At 43.4% G+C, this 17,688-nt stretch overlaps 1 protein-coding gene across 5 annotated transcripts in view; it reads left to right on the top strand.

The window, feature by feature from the left end:
- Positions 1-14,227, top strand: part of CDCA4 (cell division cycle associated 4) — a 35,395-nt gene extending 21,168 nt beyond the window's left edge. For 3 of the 5 annotated variants that reach the window (XM_029598089.1, XM_029598092.1, XM_029598093.1), the window contains one exon: positions 12,273-14,227. In XM_029598089.1, the coding sequence (XP_029453949.1) occupies positions 12,279-13,022 (744 nt within the window). In that variant the 5' untranslated portion in view covers positions 12,273-12,278 and the 3' untranslated portion in view covers positions 13,023-14,227. Of the gene's footprint in view, positions 1-9,745; positions 9,878-12,272 lie in introns of all 5 variants that reach the window. The other 2 variants (XM_029598090.1, XM_029598091.1) reach the window with 2 other exon arrangements.
- Positions 14,228-17,688: the final 3,461 nt, after the last annotated feature.

The raw sequence follows: 17,688 nt of genomic DNA, 5'->3' as shown, positions 1-17,688 counted from the left end.
CAGAGATATCAAGATGTCATTGACAAACGTCCACCAAAAACATTGGAGAACGTTTCTCCATTGATCCCCTCTGATGATCCACAGCCAGGCCCTTCAGGCCTTCATCACCCACCCAGGTCTCCCCCACGATATCCTTATAGAGACGATCCAGATGACTCTTGGGATGATCAGCAGACTGACACTGACACATCTTCTGAGGACTTCATGTCTGAGCCTTCACCTCCAGACCAAAGAAAAAAGTCCCCACCAGAAGATTTGTCTTTTTCCACCTTCATACAGGACATGGCAGACACCATTCCTTTTAAGCTGACTGCAGAACAAGATACAAGGCAACAAACTTTTAGAAGTCCTTCAGTTTGTTGAACCACCAAAGCAAGTATTGGCTATTCCAATACATGAAGTACTCTTGGATCTCCAACACCACGTCTGGAAGCACCCATGTTCTGTCTCAGCAGTATACAAGCGTGTAGACACTACATATTTCGTACAGGCAGCTCCAGGATACCAAAAACCACAGCTACCACATCAGTCTGTGGTAGTGGAATCTGCCCAGAAAAAATCTAAGCGTATCCGCCCACACATCAACCCCACCGGGTAAAGAGAACCGGTTTCTGGATTCCCTTGGAAGAAAGGTGTATCAAGGCGCCATCCTGAATGCCAGAATCTCTTCTTATCAACTGTATATGACACAGTATCAGAGAAATCTCTGGAAACAGATGGAAGAATTTTGTCACTTCTTTACCTACACAATTTCAGGAGGCAGCACAGGCCATAGTCCATAAAGGCCTAGAAGCCGGAAAACATGAGGTGAGGGCGGCCTACGACAATTTTGAGACGGCTTCCAGAACAGCAGCTGCTGGAATCACCGCTCGTAAGATGGGCATGGCTTAAGACCTCGGACCTCAGGCCTGAGGTCCAGGATAAACTTGTTGACTTACCGTGTGTAGGGGACAACTTGTTTGGTGAAAAGGTCCAAGATGCCGTACAACAGCTTAAGGAGCATACAGAGACCTTACGTCAGTTGTCACAGGTTCCACAAGAACCCTCTACACAACCTCCTCGTCAACAACCTACGAGAGAAACCAGACGCCCATACTACAGGCCAAGGCGATACTACCCCCAAGCCTCTAAGGGTAGGTCAACTAGGCCACAACAGCGTACCCAAGCCAGACAGCCAAGAACTACTCGCCCGCAACCTCCTTCACAGTCAGGCCCAGCTGCGGGCTTTTGAAATACAGACCAGAGAACAAGTACATCTCCTGAATCCTCGACCAGACCTGCCAGTAGGAGGAAGAGTATCTTATTTTCACACACATTGGCTAAGAATAACATCAGACCAATGGGTACTCTCCATAGTCTCTCGAGGTTACAAACTCAATTTCCTCTCAATTCCACCAGAATCTCCACAGAGTTTCTTTCCACAGCAAGAATCTCAACTAATTCATCTACAAACAGAATTATCCATCCTTCTGAGAGCCAGGGCTGTACAGTTAGTGCCCCGGACTCAGCAGGGTAGAGGATCTATTCCCGTTATTTCCTCATTCCAAAGAAAACAGGAGGCCTACGTCCCATCCTAGACATCAGAAATCTCAACAAATTTCTGAAAAAAAAGTTCAGGATGGTTTCTTTAGGCACCATGCTTCCACTTCTTCAAACAGGAGATTGGCTTTGTTCTCTGGATCTTCAAGATGCTTACGCTCACATTCCAATATTCCCTCCTCATCACAAGTACCTACGCTTCATGGTGGGCCATCAACATTTCCAGTACAGAGTTCTGCCATTCGGACTAGCCTCTGCTCCCAGAGTCTTCACAAAATGTCTGGCAGTAATAGCAGGACACTTGCACAAACAAAGTGTCCATGTTTTTTCATATCTAGACGACTGGCTCATCAGAAGTCAATCTCAACAAGGAGCTCTAACTTCTCTCAGTCGAACGATTTCTCTACTTCACTCCATGTGGTTTCTCATCAACTATCAAAAATCCCACCTTACTCCATCTCACCTACTTCAATTCATAGGTGCAGACTTGAACACTATCCTATCAAGAGTCTTTCTACCTGAAGATCGGGCAAGAACACTTTCCCTCCTGGCAAAATCCATTTACTCACAGAAACAAGCGACAGCTCATCAATTTCTAATCTTACTAGGCTACATGGCCTCTACAGTTCATGTCACTCCTATGGCACGGCTCGCCATGAGAGTTACCCAATGGACTTTAAGATCACAATGGATCTAAGCCATTCAACCACTACATTCTCCAATTCAAGTGACCCACCAACTAAGATTATCTCTACTTTGGTGGGCAAACATGGACAACTTGCGCAAAGGCCTACCTTTTCAGCAACCTGTCCCACAGATAACGTTAACTACAGATGCATCCACCTTGGGTTGGGGAGCTCACATAGACAATCTCCAAACCCAGGGGACTTGGACAAACCTCGAAGCAACATTTCAAATAAATTTCCTGGAGCTTCGAGCTATAAGTTATGCACTGCATGCATTCAAGGACTGCCTTTCACACAAGACTCTTCTAATCCAAACGGACAACACAGTAGCCATGTGGTACATCAACAAACAGGGAGGTACGGGCTCGTATCTCCTCTGTCAAGAAGCTGCACAGATTTAGGCCTGGGCCCTAACACACTAAATATTTCTCCGGGCCACTTATCTGGCAGGCATTCAAAATGTACTAGCGGATCGACTCAGTCGTCAATTCCAACCACAGGAATGGTCCCTGGATCCCTCAGTAGCGACCAGGATCTTTCAACATTGGGGTCAACCGACAATAGACCTCTTTGCATCACACCTGAATCACAAAGTGGACAAGTTCTGTTCTTTACACAAACAGAAAAACCAGCTAGTCAAGGACGCCTTTGCTCGCCCTTGGAACTCAGGCCTACTATACGCGTATCCTCCAATACCGCTCATAACCAAAACTCTAGTGAAGCTACAACAGGACAAGGGGTCCATGATACTCATAGCCCCGTATTGGCCTCGACAAGTATGGTTTCCCACACTTCTAGACATCTCGATCAGGGATCCAATTCACCTGGGTGTAGCTCCCACTCTCATAATGCAGGATCAGGGTCGGTTATGCCATCCCAACCTTCAATCCCTCTCCCTGACAGCATGGATGTTGAAAGCTTGATTTTACAGCCACTCAATCTTTCATCCAATGTATCTCAAGTACTTCTAGCTTCACACAAACCTTGCACACGAAAGAACTATTCTTCAAAATGGAAAAGGTTTACTTTGTGGTGTAGGCAAAAGAGTATTGATCCTTTCTCCTGCCCCACAACTTCTCTCTTAGACTATTTGTCATCTTTCAGACTCTGGTCTTCAGACTTCATCTGTTAGAGTACATTTAAGTGCAATCTCGGCTTACCATAACAAGCTGGGAGATGCACCTATATCCACGCAACCTCTCGTCACTAGGTTCATGAAAGGTTTAACTCACCTTAAACCACCAATTCGGCCACCAGTCACAGAATGGGACCTGAATCTGGTCATAACAAGACTCATGCGTTCTCCCTTTTGAACCCATGAATTCCTGTGATCTTAAATTTCTCACATGGAAAACTATCTTCCTCATAGCAATTACCTCTGCTAGGAGGGTTAGTGAGTTACAAGCATTTGTCATGTACTCACCTTACACAAAATTCCTTCATGACAGAGTGGTTCTCCGAACACATCCAAAATTCCTCCCCAAGGTAGTTACGGAATTCCACTTGAATCAATCCATAGTTTTACCAACATTCTTTCCAAGGCCTCATTCTCATCAAGGAGAAAGAGCCCTACACACCTTGGACTGTAAACGTGCGTTAGCCTTTTACTTAGACCGCACTGCGGTCCACAGGAAATCCACTCAACTGTTTGTTTCTTATGATCCAAACAAACCGGGAAAGGCAGTGGGTAAACATACTCTATCTAACTGGTTAGCAGATTGCATACAGTTTTGCTCTGAAAAAGCAGGCCTTCCTCTCCAAGGACGAGTAAAGGCACATTCAGTAAGAGCAATGTCACCTCAGTAGCACACTATCGTTCAGTGCTATTCCTTGACATATGTAAAGCAGCAACATGGAGTTCTCTTCACACCTTTGCAGCTCATTTCTGTTTGGATAAAGAAGGACAAGATTCAGCCTATGGACAATCTGTCTTAAAGAACTTGTTTCCAGTTTAATCCCAACTCCTTCTACATCCAATCTGCTGTGATCTTCGGCTGCCTAGTTTTCACCAACAATTTTTCACTGTTGCTTCACTACAAAATGACTCAGTCTATAGCTTGCTAATCACCCATATGTGAGGACTAGCATCCTGCTTGTCCTGGGATGAAGCAAAATTGCTTACCTTGTAATAGGTGTTATCCCAGGACAGCAGGATGTAGTCCTCACGAAATCCACCTGCTACCCCGCGGAGTTGGGTCTTATACCTTTATTTTTGCTAAAGCATATTGCTACATACAAGACTAGAGAGAGATCCCTGTGGCAGAGAATATCATGGCATGCTGGGCATGCTCAGTGGCCTCTCAGGGCCAGTCAAAAATTGGTCGGCGGACAATTTCTAAGTCTGATTTCTCAATGCTACCTTTTAAGGGTTCACTATTTGGCAGTGAGTTGGAGAAGATGGCAAATAGATGGTAGTCCCAGGATCCTCATTTGCCGGAGGATAAGAAGCTGGCTTCATTTCCTTTTCGGACAAATGGTTGTTCTGGAGATTACAGGTGTTTTTCATCCTTATAGGGGAGCAACTACTCAGAGGTCTTGACCCTTTTGTAGGTCTCGGTCCTTTTGGCCCAGAAAGCCTTGGAAGGATGCAGGCTCCAGGAGCAGAGTTTCTCTTTCTTTGCATTGAAGGTGTAGAGACTCTACTAGTAAGGCAGGAGATGGACACTTGCCCATCTTGCTTTTATCAGGGATGGGTCCAGATTGCGTCTGACCAATGGATCCTGGAATTGATATGGGATGGCTATGCTCTAGATTTCCTTCGCATTCCTTTGGATGCCTTTATGGCCTGTCCATGCAACTTTGCAGAGAGGAACTCCTTTGCTCCCTGATGCAACTGAGTTTCTGCAAGATAGAGGGAAAACAGTCTGATCACTATATTGCTCTAGCATGTGAGAGCGAGGGCTTGTGTGTGTAAGGGAGACTGAGAGAGCATGAGCCTATGGAGGAAGGGAAGAAGATAGGAAAGAGAAGAAACAGAAAGAAGAGTGATCCTGGAGAAGGAATTAGGAAAAAACTGACAAGGGGAATGTGGAAAAAAGACTGGGACCAACTGCCTAGGAAAAATAAAAAGAACAGAGTAAAATATATCTTGAGTTTTTAGCAATTGAAATGCCATCTTTGGGGTATGTGCATTTTTTTTTTAATATATTTTTCTTTTTTTGCTCTTTAGAGTTCCATTGTTCAGAGTTTGGTTTCTTAGAATTTCTATTGCATATTTGTTTGCATGTTTCTATTTCTAGTTTGTAGATCCTTATTTCTGTATTGGGTAAGGGTCAATCTGTGTTCTGCCTGTGTGTGACTGAGGTGTAATATTTCTGCTAGCATGTAGTTTCTCTTTAAGGATTTGTAGTAGTTCAACTTATTCTATTACCCTAGTAGGTGGTGGTGGTGGTATAGCAAGGTTGCTGTTTCGATTCCTGAGAGCCACTGCTGTGATTGTATGGTATGGCAAGGTTCTAAGTGTGTGGGGTTTTTGGTTTTTTTTTGGCAGGGATTTGTTTCTTCACAAAATGTTTAGCAGTGGAAGGAGTCTTTTTGCTGAGGTGACACCAGAATTTGAATTTATTTTTTTTTTCATGTTGGATTGTAATGTGATCTGTTGTAGTTCTGTTGATTGCTCTTATGATTGCTCTTTCCAGAAAGAGCAGAGAGATTCATGAAAGAATACATTGTTTTATGACATGGTTGATTAGATCTATCAGCCTCTTCATTTTCATCTCCGGAAGAAATGGAAGAGTTCCTCCGCACCGCCCAGTCCTCTGCGGGACATCTGCAACGCCCTCATGCACAGAAGCACAGACAAGCCTCCGTAGGGACACTTCCCGAATCCGGTAAGGGTTTCAAAGTAGTGGCACTGCCAATAACAACTGACTACCCCTGTACTCCTGGTGCCTAAAGCACCACATAAAATGAAAAGGATGCTGCATGCATCGAAGACCATGCACACGTCATCAAGGGCACGTCTGGAGTCAAGCACAGCGCACCCAACACATAGGGTGGTGCCCATGTCAAAGGAGATGGCACAGAAGACAGCACATGCAGCACTGAAAAACGGTGCAACTCATTTTGCATCTGCATCAAGTGCTGGCTATGAGTTGAGAAGAGATGGAATCCTGGTTTGCTCTTATCTGGACGATTGGCTGATTTGATCCAGATCTCTGGAAGAGAGCCGCCTAGTAACCTGCAAGAATGGTCTTTGTTGCAGGAGCTTGGTTGGGTAGTGAATCTGGCCAAGAGCAATCTTAAGCCATCTTAGTCCTTGGATCATCTGGGTGTTTGGTTTGACATGAGGCAAGCTAAAGTTTTCCTGCCAGAAGTTCGGATTCAGAAATTGATGTTACAGGTGCGTCAGTTGGTGAGGACTATACATCAGACTGTATGGTCCTATCTACAGGTACTCGGTTTAATGGCGGCAACCCAGGAAGTGGTGCCATGGTTGAGGGTGTATATGCTGCTGCTTCAGCACTGTCTGCTGTCTCATTGGAAATGCAGTCTCAGGACTATTTGGTTCGGCTCCACTTGTCAATGGAAATCTGCTCTCGCTTCCAGTGGTGGTTGCAGGAGGATCATCTGAGAGAGGGTGTTTCCTTGACCTCCCCAAACTGGTTGATATGACAGATGAGAGTGTCCAGGGTTGGGGAGCTCACTGTCAGGAGCTGGTAGCCCAAGGACGCTGGAATGCCAAAGAGTCCTTCTGGAACATCAATCGCCTGGAAATCCAATTAGCATGCTTGCTGTTCGGCTACAGTCTACAGGGTCGAGTGATCCAAGTGATGTCGAACAATGCAATGACAGTGGCCAACATCAATCGACAGGGAAGAACTAATAGCCAGCAAGTGTCACAGGAAATAGAACAACTTATGGAATGGGTGGAAGGACATTTACAGGTGATCTCGGCCTCTCACTGCAGGAAAAGAACGCAAGAGCAGACTTTCTCAGCAGGTAGAGTCTGGACCTAGGAGAATGGGTGTTTGTCAGAAGATGCGTTTTTCAGCTGATAGTGGATCACTGGGGCCTTCCGTTCTTAGACCTGCTGGCGACTTCCCGCAATACGAAGGTTCCTCGCTTCTTCAGTTGCAGGAGAGACCTGTGGTTCCTGGGCATAGATACTCTCGTACAGATCTGGCTGGAATTGAAGTTACTTTATGCTTTTCCTCCGTGGCCCTTGTTGGGCAGCATAGTTCACAGGGGAATGGTACGCCTGGTGGTACTGGATTAGTCCAGATGATCCTGGTGGAGACCCCCCTTTTGTCCTCCGCCGCGCAAGAACCTATTGCAGCAGGACCTGTCCTTAGAAGATCCGACTGTTTTTCAGTTGAGAGGGACTCGCCTGTTGAAGCATAGATATTTTTCTGCAGTGATTGCTACCTTGCTCTGTGCTCGGAAGTTCTCCACTTCCTTGGCCTATGTATGGGTTTGTAGAGTGTTTGAGGCCTGGTGTGAGGATCGATGTGTTCTTCCTCATTCGGTTAAGATCCTGCTCATTTTGGAACTTTTGTAGGATGGGGAAACTAAAGGATTGGCCCTTAATTCTTTGATGGCACAGGTGGCGGCTCTTGCCTGTTTCAGGAGTCCGGTGAATGGAGATTCCTTATTTTTCTCATCCTGATATGGCCTGTTTTGTTTTTTTTTTGTTTTTGTTTTTTTTTAAAGGAGTGAAGCATCTTCAGCCTCCTGTGAGGTTATCTGTTCCTTTGTTAAGTCTTAATTTGGTGTTGGAATTCTTGGCAGGCCCTGCGTTCGTCCACCTGTAGCCTTTCCATGAGGCTATTGACCTTTAAAAATAGTTTTCCTGGTGGCTGTATACTATGCGTGTCAGTTTTACGAGCTGCAGGCCTTGTCTTGCCGGGAGCCGTTCCTTTGGGTGACTCCAGGGACGTTACAACTGCAAATTGTTCCATCTTTCTTGCCTAAGGTGGTCTCGGAATTTTTCATTTGAATTGGTCCATTTCCTTGCTGTCCTTGGATAAGGTCAGAGATGCGGAGGAGTATCACCTCTTGGGTCCCTTGGATGTCAAGAGACGTGCAGTATCTGGAGGTTTCTGAACCTTTCCTTCATGGTGGAAGGAAGCAGGGTTAACCAGCTTCGCAGGCTAGATTAGATGGCTTAAGAAGGTAATCACGGCCGCGTACGTGGATGCTGAAAAGCCATTGTCTACTCAGGTTAAGGCTCATTCACTAGGGCTCAGGCGGTATCACTGGTGGGGGTTAGATTATCTCCCATCAACATTTGCCAAGCTGCGACAAGGTCCTCATTACACGCGTTTTATCGTCTAGATGTGCAGGCTTGGGAGGACGCAGCCTTTGCACATGTGGTGTTGACTGGACCGCGGGCAGGCTTCTATCTTGTTGGGGAGTAGCTTTGGTACATTCCATTGGTCTGGAGTCCATCTGCTACATGCTAGGAAAGGAGAATTTACTACTCACCTGATAATTACATTTTCCTTATTGTAGAAAGATGGACTCTGCTTCCTGCTCTTGGCTGCTGAATGATCCTGTCAGTGGTTTTCTGTGGGATTACTGGAAAGTGTTCATCCAATTTTTCTAGATTGAGGTACATAAATTCCTTGCTTGAGTTCAGTGTTTCTTTTGCGTTGTGTACAGTAATAGTTGACTATTTTTAATCAAGTTTTTTGCTAGTCTGTCCACAGTTACTTTTGAAGAGGAATACTGGCAGGCTGGTGTCACTGCAGGAGTATATATACTGTGACATCAGCTTGCTCAGTCTCAATCTCCTGGCAGGGGAGCATAACCCACTGGTCCTGAGTCCATCTGTCTACACTAAGGAAAATGTAATTATCAGGTAAGCAGTAAATTCTCCTTGTATGCAACCCTTAGCTTGGGAGTTCCACTTGTATGGCTGATTTTCTGTCCTTACCCAAAGAGAAAGCAAAGTTGCTTATCTGTAAAAGGTGTTCTCTGTATACAGCAGGACAGATCAGCCACATACAATCCCAGCTGCCGCCTCCTCCTCTTTTAAAGTTGAAGGTGCGAGAACCCCTGTGTGTGTTCAGTATGACCACTTCAATCTTTCTGAGCTCAAAGAGCTTTTTTGGCACTATCAGATGATGTTACCCACTTGGCTGATTTTTGTCCTGTCTTTAGAGAACACCTGTTTCAGGTAAGCAACTTGACTTTGTGGAAGACCAAATGTTCAAATTGTGCCTTCAAATCAGTGTACAAACTAACAAAAAATTCTGCCACTTCTAAGGAAGAATGTATAGCAATCATTTTAAGGGCTTTATATATATATATCTTTTCTATAGTGGGGGAAAAATCTTAAAGCAGAAGAATGAAATGCATGTAAGTAAATTGCTCAGGGTCTCACATTAATATAAATAACTTTGGGGTTTATGTTTGTATAGCCAATTTTATCAGTTTTGTCATGCCACATGATAGATCCAGGCAACCACTTGACTAGCAATCTGTAATGCATTGTCATTTAATGTATTTGCAGATCAAATTTCAACTAACCTAATGCAAGGTGCTTTCATTTCTGTTTTGGTTTGTTTTTTTTGTAGAAATTTTGGTTTAACAAGAAGCAGAAGAAAACCAATGCACTCACATTTTTCTGAGTAAATATCAAGGTCTATTTTGTTGGATGGAAATATATGCTGTTTAGCCTTTCATATGCCAGCAGGAAGTGCTGAAAGGTGAAGGATGAGAATTAAGAACCAGGGATTATATCGGGGTGTGCAGATGGACAACCTGTTCAGTCACCAGTTCTGCAGGATCAGAATGAAATTAGTGGAAATAGATGACAACTGAATAATTCTTGTAAAACCTGGGATTTTTTTCCTGTAAAAATAACTATAAAAGTGAAATGCCCTGTGATTTTTGTTTGCTTTTCATGTTTGTAAAATGCAAACTTTAAGACTCTGAAGCTAATCCTATTGTGCAAAACCTTAATAATTTTCAAGGTGGTTATTTTGAGATGCCCATATACAGAAATTTTTGCCTTTGCACTGCACTGGGGATTGTATAAAGTATCACGTCACTAGTGCAGGGACTTTGGCTTAAGAGTAGTTAGAAAGATATAAACTAAAGCTGTTTGATTACTTGCTGACACCTGTTGAAATTCCCTGGAGGCTCCAAGTCCCTCTCATCTGTCCAAACTTATTACTTCTGCCCCAACCTAGCACTTCTTTCCCTTCTCGTGAGCTGGTCCCCAGCACTCTGATCCACCACCACTGGACTTCATCCTCCCACACCCCTGTTTGATCCTCATGGGTACAATCCCTTCACAGACTGGCCCCCTCCCTTCTGTAACATGACCCCTGCACACTATGCTGCACTCCTGCACATTTAGTGGCCTGACCTCCAGATCACACTGCCTCTGAAACCCAACCCCCAATAGCTTTTTTTTTTTTAAATCCTAGTTCCGGCTCCAACCCATTTCACTTCAAACTGGCTTTACCAGCCTGCAGGAGTACCCATCACACGACTGATTGTTTCAGGAGCAGGAGTGATCCCCGGTCGCTCCTGTCCTGCTGTTCAAAATGGCTGCCGATTTTAACCAGAGGCCATTTTGAAATGCAGGAGCAACTGAGGATTGCTCCTGCCCCTGAAACACCTGGACCTGTGATGGGGTAAGATATGGAGAGGTCAGAGGAGACTCCTGGGTACTGATGAGGCCAGTTTGAGTTTGATCGGCGATAAATGGGCACTCTTTAATGGGCCTTCTTCCTTCATCTGCTGACGTGGGCTCAGCCAGTGGCCTGAGTCTCCTTCCCTCTTGGCAGATAGTGGTTGAAGGGGTGTGTATGCATGTTTACACATCCATGTGCACCACCACCAATCCCAGCAACAGACAACATCCAGTACCACAAGAACATTTTTTTTAGTTTAATTTATATTCATGTACTTCAAAGCAGATTATATTCAGGTACTTGTAGGTATTTCCTGTCCCCAGAGAGCTCACAATCTAATCCTGAGATTCATCATTCCACGATGAGTACAGCGGAATGATGGCCCGTGTTGGGGGGGGGGGGGGCAGGCAAAATGTGCAGCCGGCTTTATTGCAGTGGTGGTTTCGTCCGCTGCAGTTGCAGGTGGGCCGCACACTTTCGCACCCATAGCACCATGGGAGAAGGTGTAGTTATTTCTGCGGTGCTGCCGGCGATAATGTGTAAAACATTATCACCTGCAGTACTTCTTGGACATAACCCCACCCACACTCCTCCCCTTCCCCTAATTTGAATTGTACAGCCGCGATGCGGCCAGTATCTCATGCGGTAGGGCGTTAAGGCACGCGATAAGGCCATATCACAGTTTGATGAATGACCCTGTAAGTTTGTACTTGAGGCAATGGAGGGTAAAATGTCTTGCCAAAGGTCCCAAGAAATGACAATGGATTTGAACCCTGCTAGGACTGTGGTACCATGAAGTTGTGGGGAGGCTTGTTTTGTTTGCAGTGACCCAGGGTCATCCTCACATTTCTTTTTAATTACATTGCCCAGCGATCGCAATAACCCAATCATTGCAGAAGCACACCTGCACAGACCAGCCCACAGTTTATAACTTTGTATGCCTTAAATATGTATTGCACTTGTATGCCACCTATTCAAAACATGCATGCTGAATCCCTTTTTTGCCATCACACAACAGTGATACCTAGGGATTCTACCCCCACCTCCCACCTAGTTTCTTTGAATACTGTTTGCACAATATTCCTAGCAATGGCAGAAACTGACCTGGGAATCAAATTCTGGGGTTTTTTGTATTGGCAGTATGTGGAGCTGCCAGTAAGCCATTGGGCTAGCTCAATTTCTATAATTTTGATAACCAGAGCAAGCCTATAAATATTTCCTCTTGATCAGTTTTTCATTTGGGATACTGGTATTGCTGTCAAATGCATGAATCCTGAAAATGAAGCACTAACGTTTTTAAGAACTCAACACTGAGTATACTGTTATATGACATTCATAATTTTCCATTTCTTGGATATGTTTAGGGGTGGGGAGAAGTAGTTATGTTTCATATTCAACTTGTGTTTTTAGACTTTTGTCATAGTTTACTTTTTTTTCTTTTCAATGTTTACCCCAATAGGACACAATGTTTGCAAGAGGAATAAAAAGGAAATGTTTTGATGGAGAAGATGATATTGAAGGAACGTTAGCTGGCTTTAAAACCATTCCTTCTTATAATCTTCAACGGCAGTCGTTGTTGGACATGTCTTTGGTTAAGCTTCAACTCTGCCACATGCTTGTTGAACCTAATCTTTGTCGCTCAGTGCTTATAGCCAACACAGTAAGACAAATCCAAGAGGAAATGACTCAAGATGGGACCTGGCAAATGATAAATGCACAAGGTACAGGTCAGACATCTTTGGATCGTTTGGTTTCAACAGACATCCTTTGTCGTACTTCCAAGGAGCAGGATGAAGGAAAACTTGTTTCAAGCTATAGCAACTTTAGTAAAGATGTTGAGGAAACTCAATCACAAGATATTTCTGAACTATCAACAGTTAGTTCTCTGCAAACATCAAGAAATATGCAAAATCTCTGGGAAATGGGGAACCCACAAGAAAACAGAGGAAACTTTCAAAAGTCTTTGGATCAAATATTTGAAACTTTAGAAAATAAAAGTCCTAATTCTGTTGAAGATTTGTTTTCAGATGTTGACGCATCTTACTATGATCTTGATACAATGCTTACTGGAATGATGGGGAACACTAAAGTGGGACACTGTGATGTACTGGAGAGCTTTTCATCTCAAGCTACAACAAATTCAAATTCTAACTGTAAAACAGAACTTAATGAGATTGATCATATTGTGGAGATCCTTGTTGAATCTTGAAACTTCTATGATTGGAAAATTCAAGAACCTATAAACAAACTTTTACATCTGTAGTTGTCAGGATACAAATATTTGTAATTTTGCGCAAAATACAAAGCACTTCATATTGCAAGATAGTGTTAATCCTTGAAAAGTTAACATGTAATTTGTTGTGTTTTGAGAATTTCAGTTTCATTACTCATTAAAATACAAGTACACATTTTTCTATGTTGGTTTTTTCTCCTTTGGTAGCAGCAGGTACCAAGTATCCAGTCATGAGCTGCTGCTCTACCCAACTTTTCCAACAGTTAAAGAGAATTTGTCCTGTATGCTCCAAGGCAGTGACCATGGAGGAAGAGGCTGGTTTAAGTGTTACTCATGTTTTCTCAGACTGTTCTGGGTCCTTGTTCTCAGTATAATCTTGTTGGCTATTTCAGATGTCTAGAGCTACAAACAGTAATCTTTGCTAATGCCCTAATAGACAAAATACATCGGTGTTCCCAATTTCCTATGGCCTGGTAAGAGTAAACATCTTGGGGATCACTTCAGCTCTGTCATATTGCAATGGTATATTCTCTGGCTTTTTTTGTTTACTGAGATTTTCCATCATGCTTAAGCTGTGCTTTTTTTGTTTTGTTTTTTTGTTTTTTGTTTTTTTTATAATACTTATATGTAGTATTTAGATTTCTTACTATTTTCCTAAAAATATATTTTTTCTATGTCTGGTCAATTTAGTATTTTTTATTATAAATACCAGTTGTATTTTTTTAAATTTCAAGAATGGACTTTAGTGAGCTGTATTGTAACTCGGTAAAAAGCATGGATGCTGTAAATACACTTTTACAAATTGTATTTTTACATTTTGGTGTAAGACAATTGTTATCATATTTCTACTTTTTTCTAGAATAGTGGTTGTAGTAAACTTATACTTTTTTATAAAAATATCAATAGAAAAATTCTGGACAAGCAACATTAAGTTTTTGAATTCTATTCAAGCCATGTATTTTTTTTTCTGTTAACCTAGGTAATTTATATCTTTGAACTTTTTTTATTTATGTATATTTATATGTAAATGTTATCAATGTTTCACTGAAGTCTACCATCAAATATTTTTGTTTATATGGGAGCAATCTCTTGCACTAAATACTGTATAAAGTGTTAATGGGTGGGGGCTATCAATCTAATGTGGACATTTGTTTTATGATATAAACGTTGTCAAGTCAAAATTTGTGTGCCATTCCTTAAAGGTGTGTGAATTCACCTTTCTTTGTCTTTCTGCTACACCTGTTCAGAAACACTTGGAATTCATCCCTTTCCTTTTACCTGTAGTTGTCACACATTTTATTTTGTGTGCACACTTACTGTTGATGCAGCAAGAAGTTTTGTGCAAAAAAAAATTTTTCATGTTAGTGCCTATGCATAGAAACCTGTTAATGAAGGCATTAGCTATTACATATCATTTGAACTGCTATTAATCAAGTTTACTTAGGGAATAGCCACTGCTGTTAATTGCATCAGTAGCATGGGATCTTCTAGGTGTTTGGGTAATTGCCAGGTTCTTTTGGCCTGGTTTGGCCTCTGTTTGAAACAGGATGCTGGGCTTGATGGACCCTTGGTCTGACCCAGCATGGCAATTTCTTATGTTCTTAAATGTGTAGTTTAGCCCATGTTTTGTTAACGCTCAAAAATTTAACTTCTGTCAAGAAGCAGAGTAAAGTTCTTGGGGCCAGTGTTTAGACTATGGGGCTGAACCTGGAATTGGTGGTGTGGGGGCCCTGTACCTGGGATTTAAGAACAGAAATCATAATTTGTACATAAGCTTTTCTGCCCATAAAATAGGGTTTGTGTATATTATGCAGATGATTTGTGCACACAAAATAAATTAGGAGCACAAAGTTGTACTCCTAACTCAAGTTGCTTGGGATGTATGTGCTGAAAATCTTTTTTGCATAAACCATGTTTTCTGTACAGAAAACATATATACATGTTATGTTTTGATGAATGCTAAGCATTTTTATGCACATTTTCAGGTTAGCACACTTTTAAACTCCAGATGCAAAAAAACTCAAAGCAATCCCCATTTGTATACCATTAGCATAATGCATTGGGAGTTAACTTTTTTTTTTTGTTAGTATGTGCATTAAAGTGTGCACTGCATTTCGGTACAAAGTCTAAATGCACAGGTTATTACAGCAGCCTCTCATCTAGCTCTCAAGGAATTGGCTTTTCAGTTGGAGCAATTGCTATATCAATAGTTAGTTCCCAGATCTAATGCTTAACAATCCAAAACGTGTTTGAATTTAACCTTAATTCTGATTTGTAAACTGATATATGCAGATCTCGGTTTGTTTTGAAAACCAGACTAGGGCAAGGGTTTCAAAGACTGAGCTTAGGCAGCATTGAAGCGTGAACTTGGTATAGTAAACTGTTTTAACAAATAGCCATAGTTTAAGTAAATATAATACATAAAGATATTTTCCTAGGGTGTAGATAGATGGACTCATGACTAGTGGGTTTATGCTCCCCTGCCAGCAGATGGAGACTGAGCAAGCTGAAGTCACAGTATACATAGCCCTGCAGTGACCCCAGCCTGCCAGTATTCTCCATCTCCAGCAAATGGTGGACGTGCATCTACTTATGGGGATTGCTTCGAGTTTTTTGGAAGGAGAAATTTAAAATCTAAATTAAGTGTAAAAAAAAAAAAATAAAAAAAGCCTTGCTCTTCTGCGGTGATACCTAAAGGTCCCTCCCTCAATTTGAGAGTTCCTGAGGTGATTTCTGTGGTCCCTCAGAGATGTGCCTTGATCTGGTAGCTGGTTTTGCTGGCATGGATTTAACTGCTTGAGCAGCTGAAAGGCAGCAGGTGCAGGAAGCCAAATATGGCGGTGATGGCAATTGCTCCCTCAGCCGGAGACTGTCTCTGTGCTCCGCCAGGTAAGGCTGAGCTCCGGTAAGTTTAAAAAAAAAAAAAATGTATGTATGTATATGTGTGTGTGTGTACACATACTTAGTGGGAGGTTTTATTGCATAGGGTTTCCTTCTCCCGCTTGGTCTCCGAGCTCAGCGTGTCATTCCGACGTTCGTCCCACTCCATGGGAGGTCGAGAGATGTGGGCAGCCTGGCGGGTTGAGCAGCCTCTTTTAAGCTTTTCTCTGTGTGCACTATGGTAGGCTGCAACAGCTTTTTGTGTGCTTTCGGAGGATGCCCTTTACTGGCTTGTCAGTCCGGTGTATGCATCTCGCTGGGTACCAAGTTGTGCGCCCAGTTTTTGGGCACAGTAAAGCCTTGAATTTTGAGTGCCCATGTTAAGTGCCACCTAATGGCCGCATGCTTCCATCAGCACTCAAGTATCACCATTTGCTTGAGTGTTTTGTGCACCCTATTTTTGGATGCATGTATCACAAAAACAAACAGAAAAAAAATAAGCAGAAAGCAGCTAGATGCCCACCTCCGGCCATCGTTGAACACATTGTTGGCCTGTGCCTCAAGCCTAAGTGCCTTATTTTTGTACTGCCTGTTCTTTTCAGATGTTTCATTCCTGGAATGCCCGCAGCTTTGTGCCAGTGCTGCTTGGAAGGCTCAGTGTCTTCCTCTGTTTTTGGCTAAGCCTGGTTCTTCCCAGCCAGATGTGGTCTGGTTGAAGACATCTCAGGTGGGGTGCCTGATCTTGGCCCTCCCCTAACTGTTCCTCTGCAGGGGAAGGTGGCTCAGTAAGTAGTCCTCAGATGCCTCTGTGTGGATGCTTCTACCTTTTTTCAGTGCTGCAGTTCCCCTTGAGCGGCAGCGTGTCCTCTGGATGGAGCTCAAGCTGGCTTGGAGGATGGTGCTGGCCCTGCCTCTCTTGAGAATGGGTGCCCCCCCCCCCCCCCCCCCGAGTTGGAGTCATATAGAGCTGTGACAGTTCTTTCATAGAGATGAACTGCTAGCTCTGTTTTTCCCAGACCTTGACGCTGTGTGGAGTTCCTGGGGCAGACTCCGTTTCTGAGCCAAGGAGAAATCCTAGTTTGGTTTTCCTTGAATAAAGCCTCTTGTTTTCTTCTGTGATAGAAGCTATTCTAGAATTGATTGAGCTTGAATGTGGTGCCCCAGAGTCTATTTCCAAAGTGGTTGGATTTTGGAAGGCCTGTACCCTCTGGCTTCAATGGTGACAGCGCTTTTGTTTTCTGAAGGTAGATGCATTTGTGTGTGCAGTCTCCAAGCAGACTACTATTCCCTTGAAAGGGGGATAGGCCTTGATGGATGCTGATGTTAGCAAGATTGAGACTATCCTTGAGCAGGCGTTTGAAGCTGTGGCAGTGACCTTGCATCACTTCTTCATGTTGTTCCTTGGTGACTCTACCTTGTTTGCTTCTCTCCCAGGAGGTTGCTCTCTCTGCCGTTAATCCTAGCTGCTGCCTTTTGTTTGCCTGATGTGGGATGTACCTTGGTCCGCACCTTGTCCAGAGGGGTGACTTTGATTGTGGCGGCTAGGTGCCAGTTTGGTTGAGAACTGGTCAGCCGATGTGACCTCCAGGGCTAATCTCACCAAACTGCCTTTTCTTGGCTTGCTCTTGTTTGACGGTTGGAGAACCTGGCCAGTAAGTGGAGAGAATCTTCAGTTTCTTATTTGCTGGAGGATAAGAGACAAGCGTGGCACCTCTTTATCATGAGAGATCATCCTGCAGGCTTAGGTTGTGGACCCTCCCGT

The sequence above is a fragment of the Rhinatrema bivittatum genome, chromosome 4, assembly GCF_901001135.1.
Source record: "Rhinatrema bivittatum chromosome 4, aRhiBiv1.1, whole genome shotgun sequence".
NCBI lineage: Eukaryota > Metazoa > Chordata > Amphibia > Gymnophiona > Rhinatrematidae > Rhinatrema > Rhinatrema bivittatum.
This window is presented reverse-complemented; position numbering and strand designations above follow the sequence as displayed.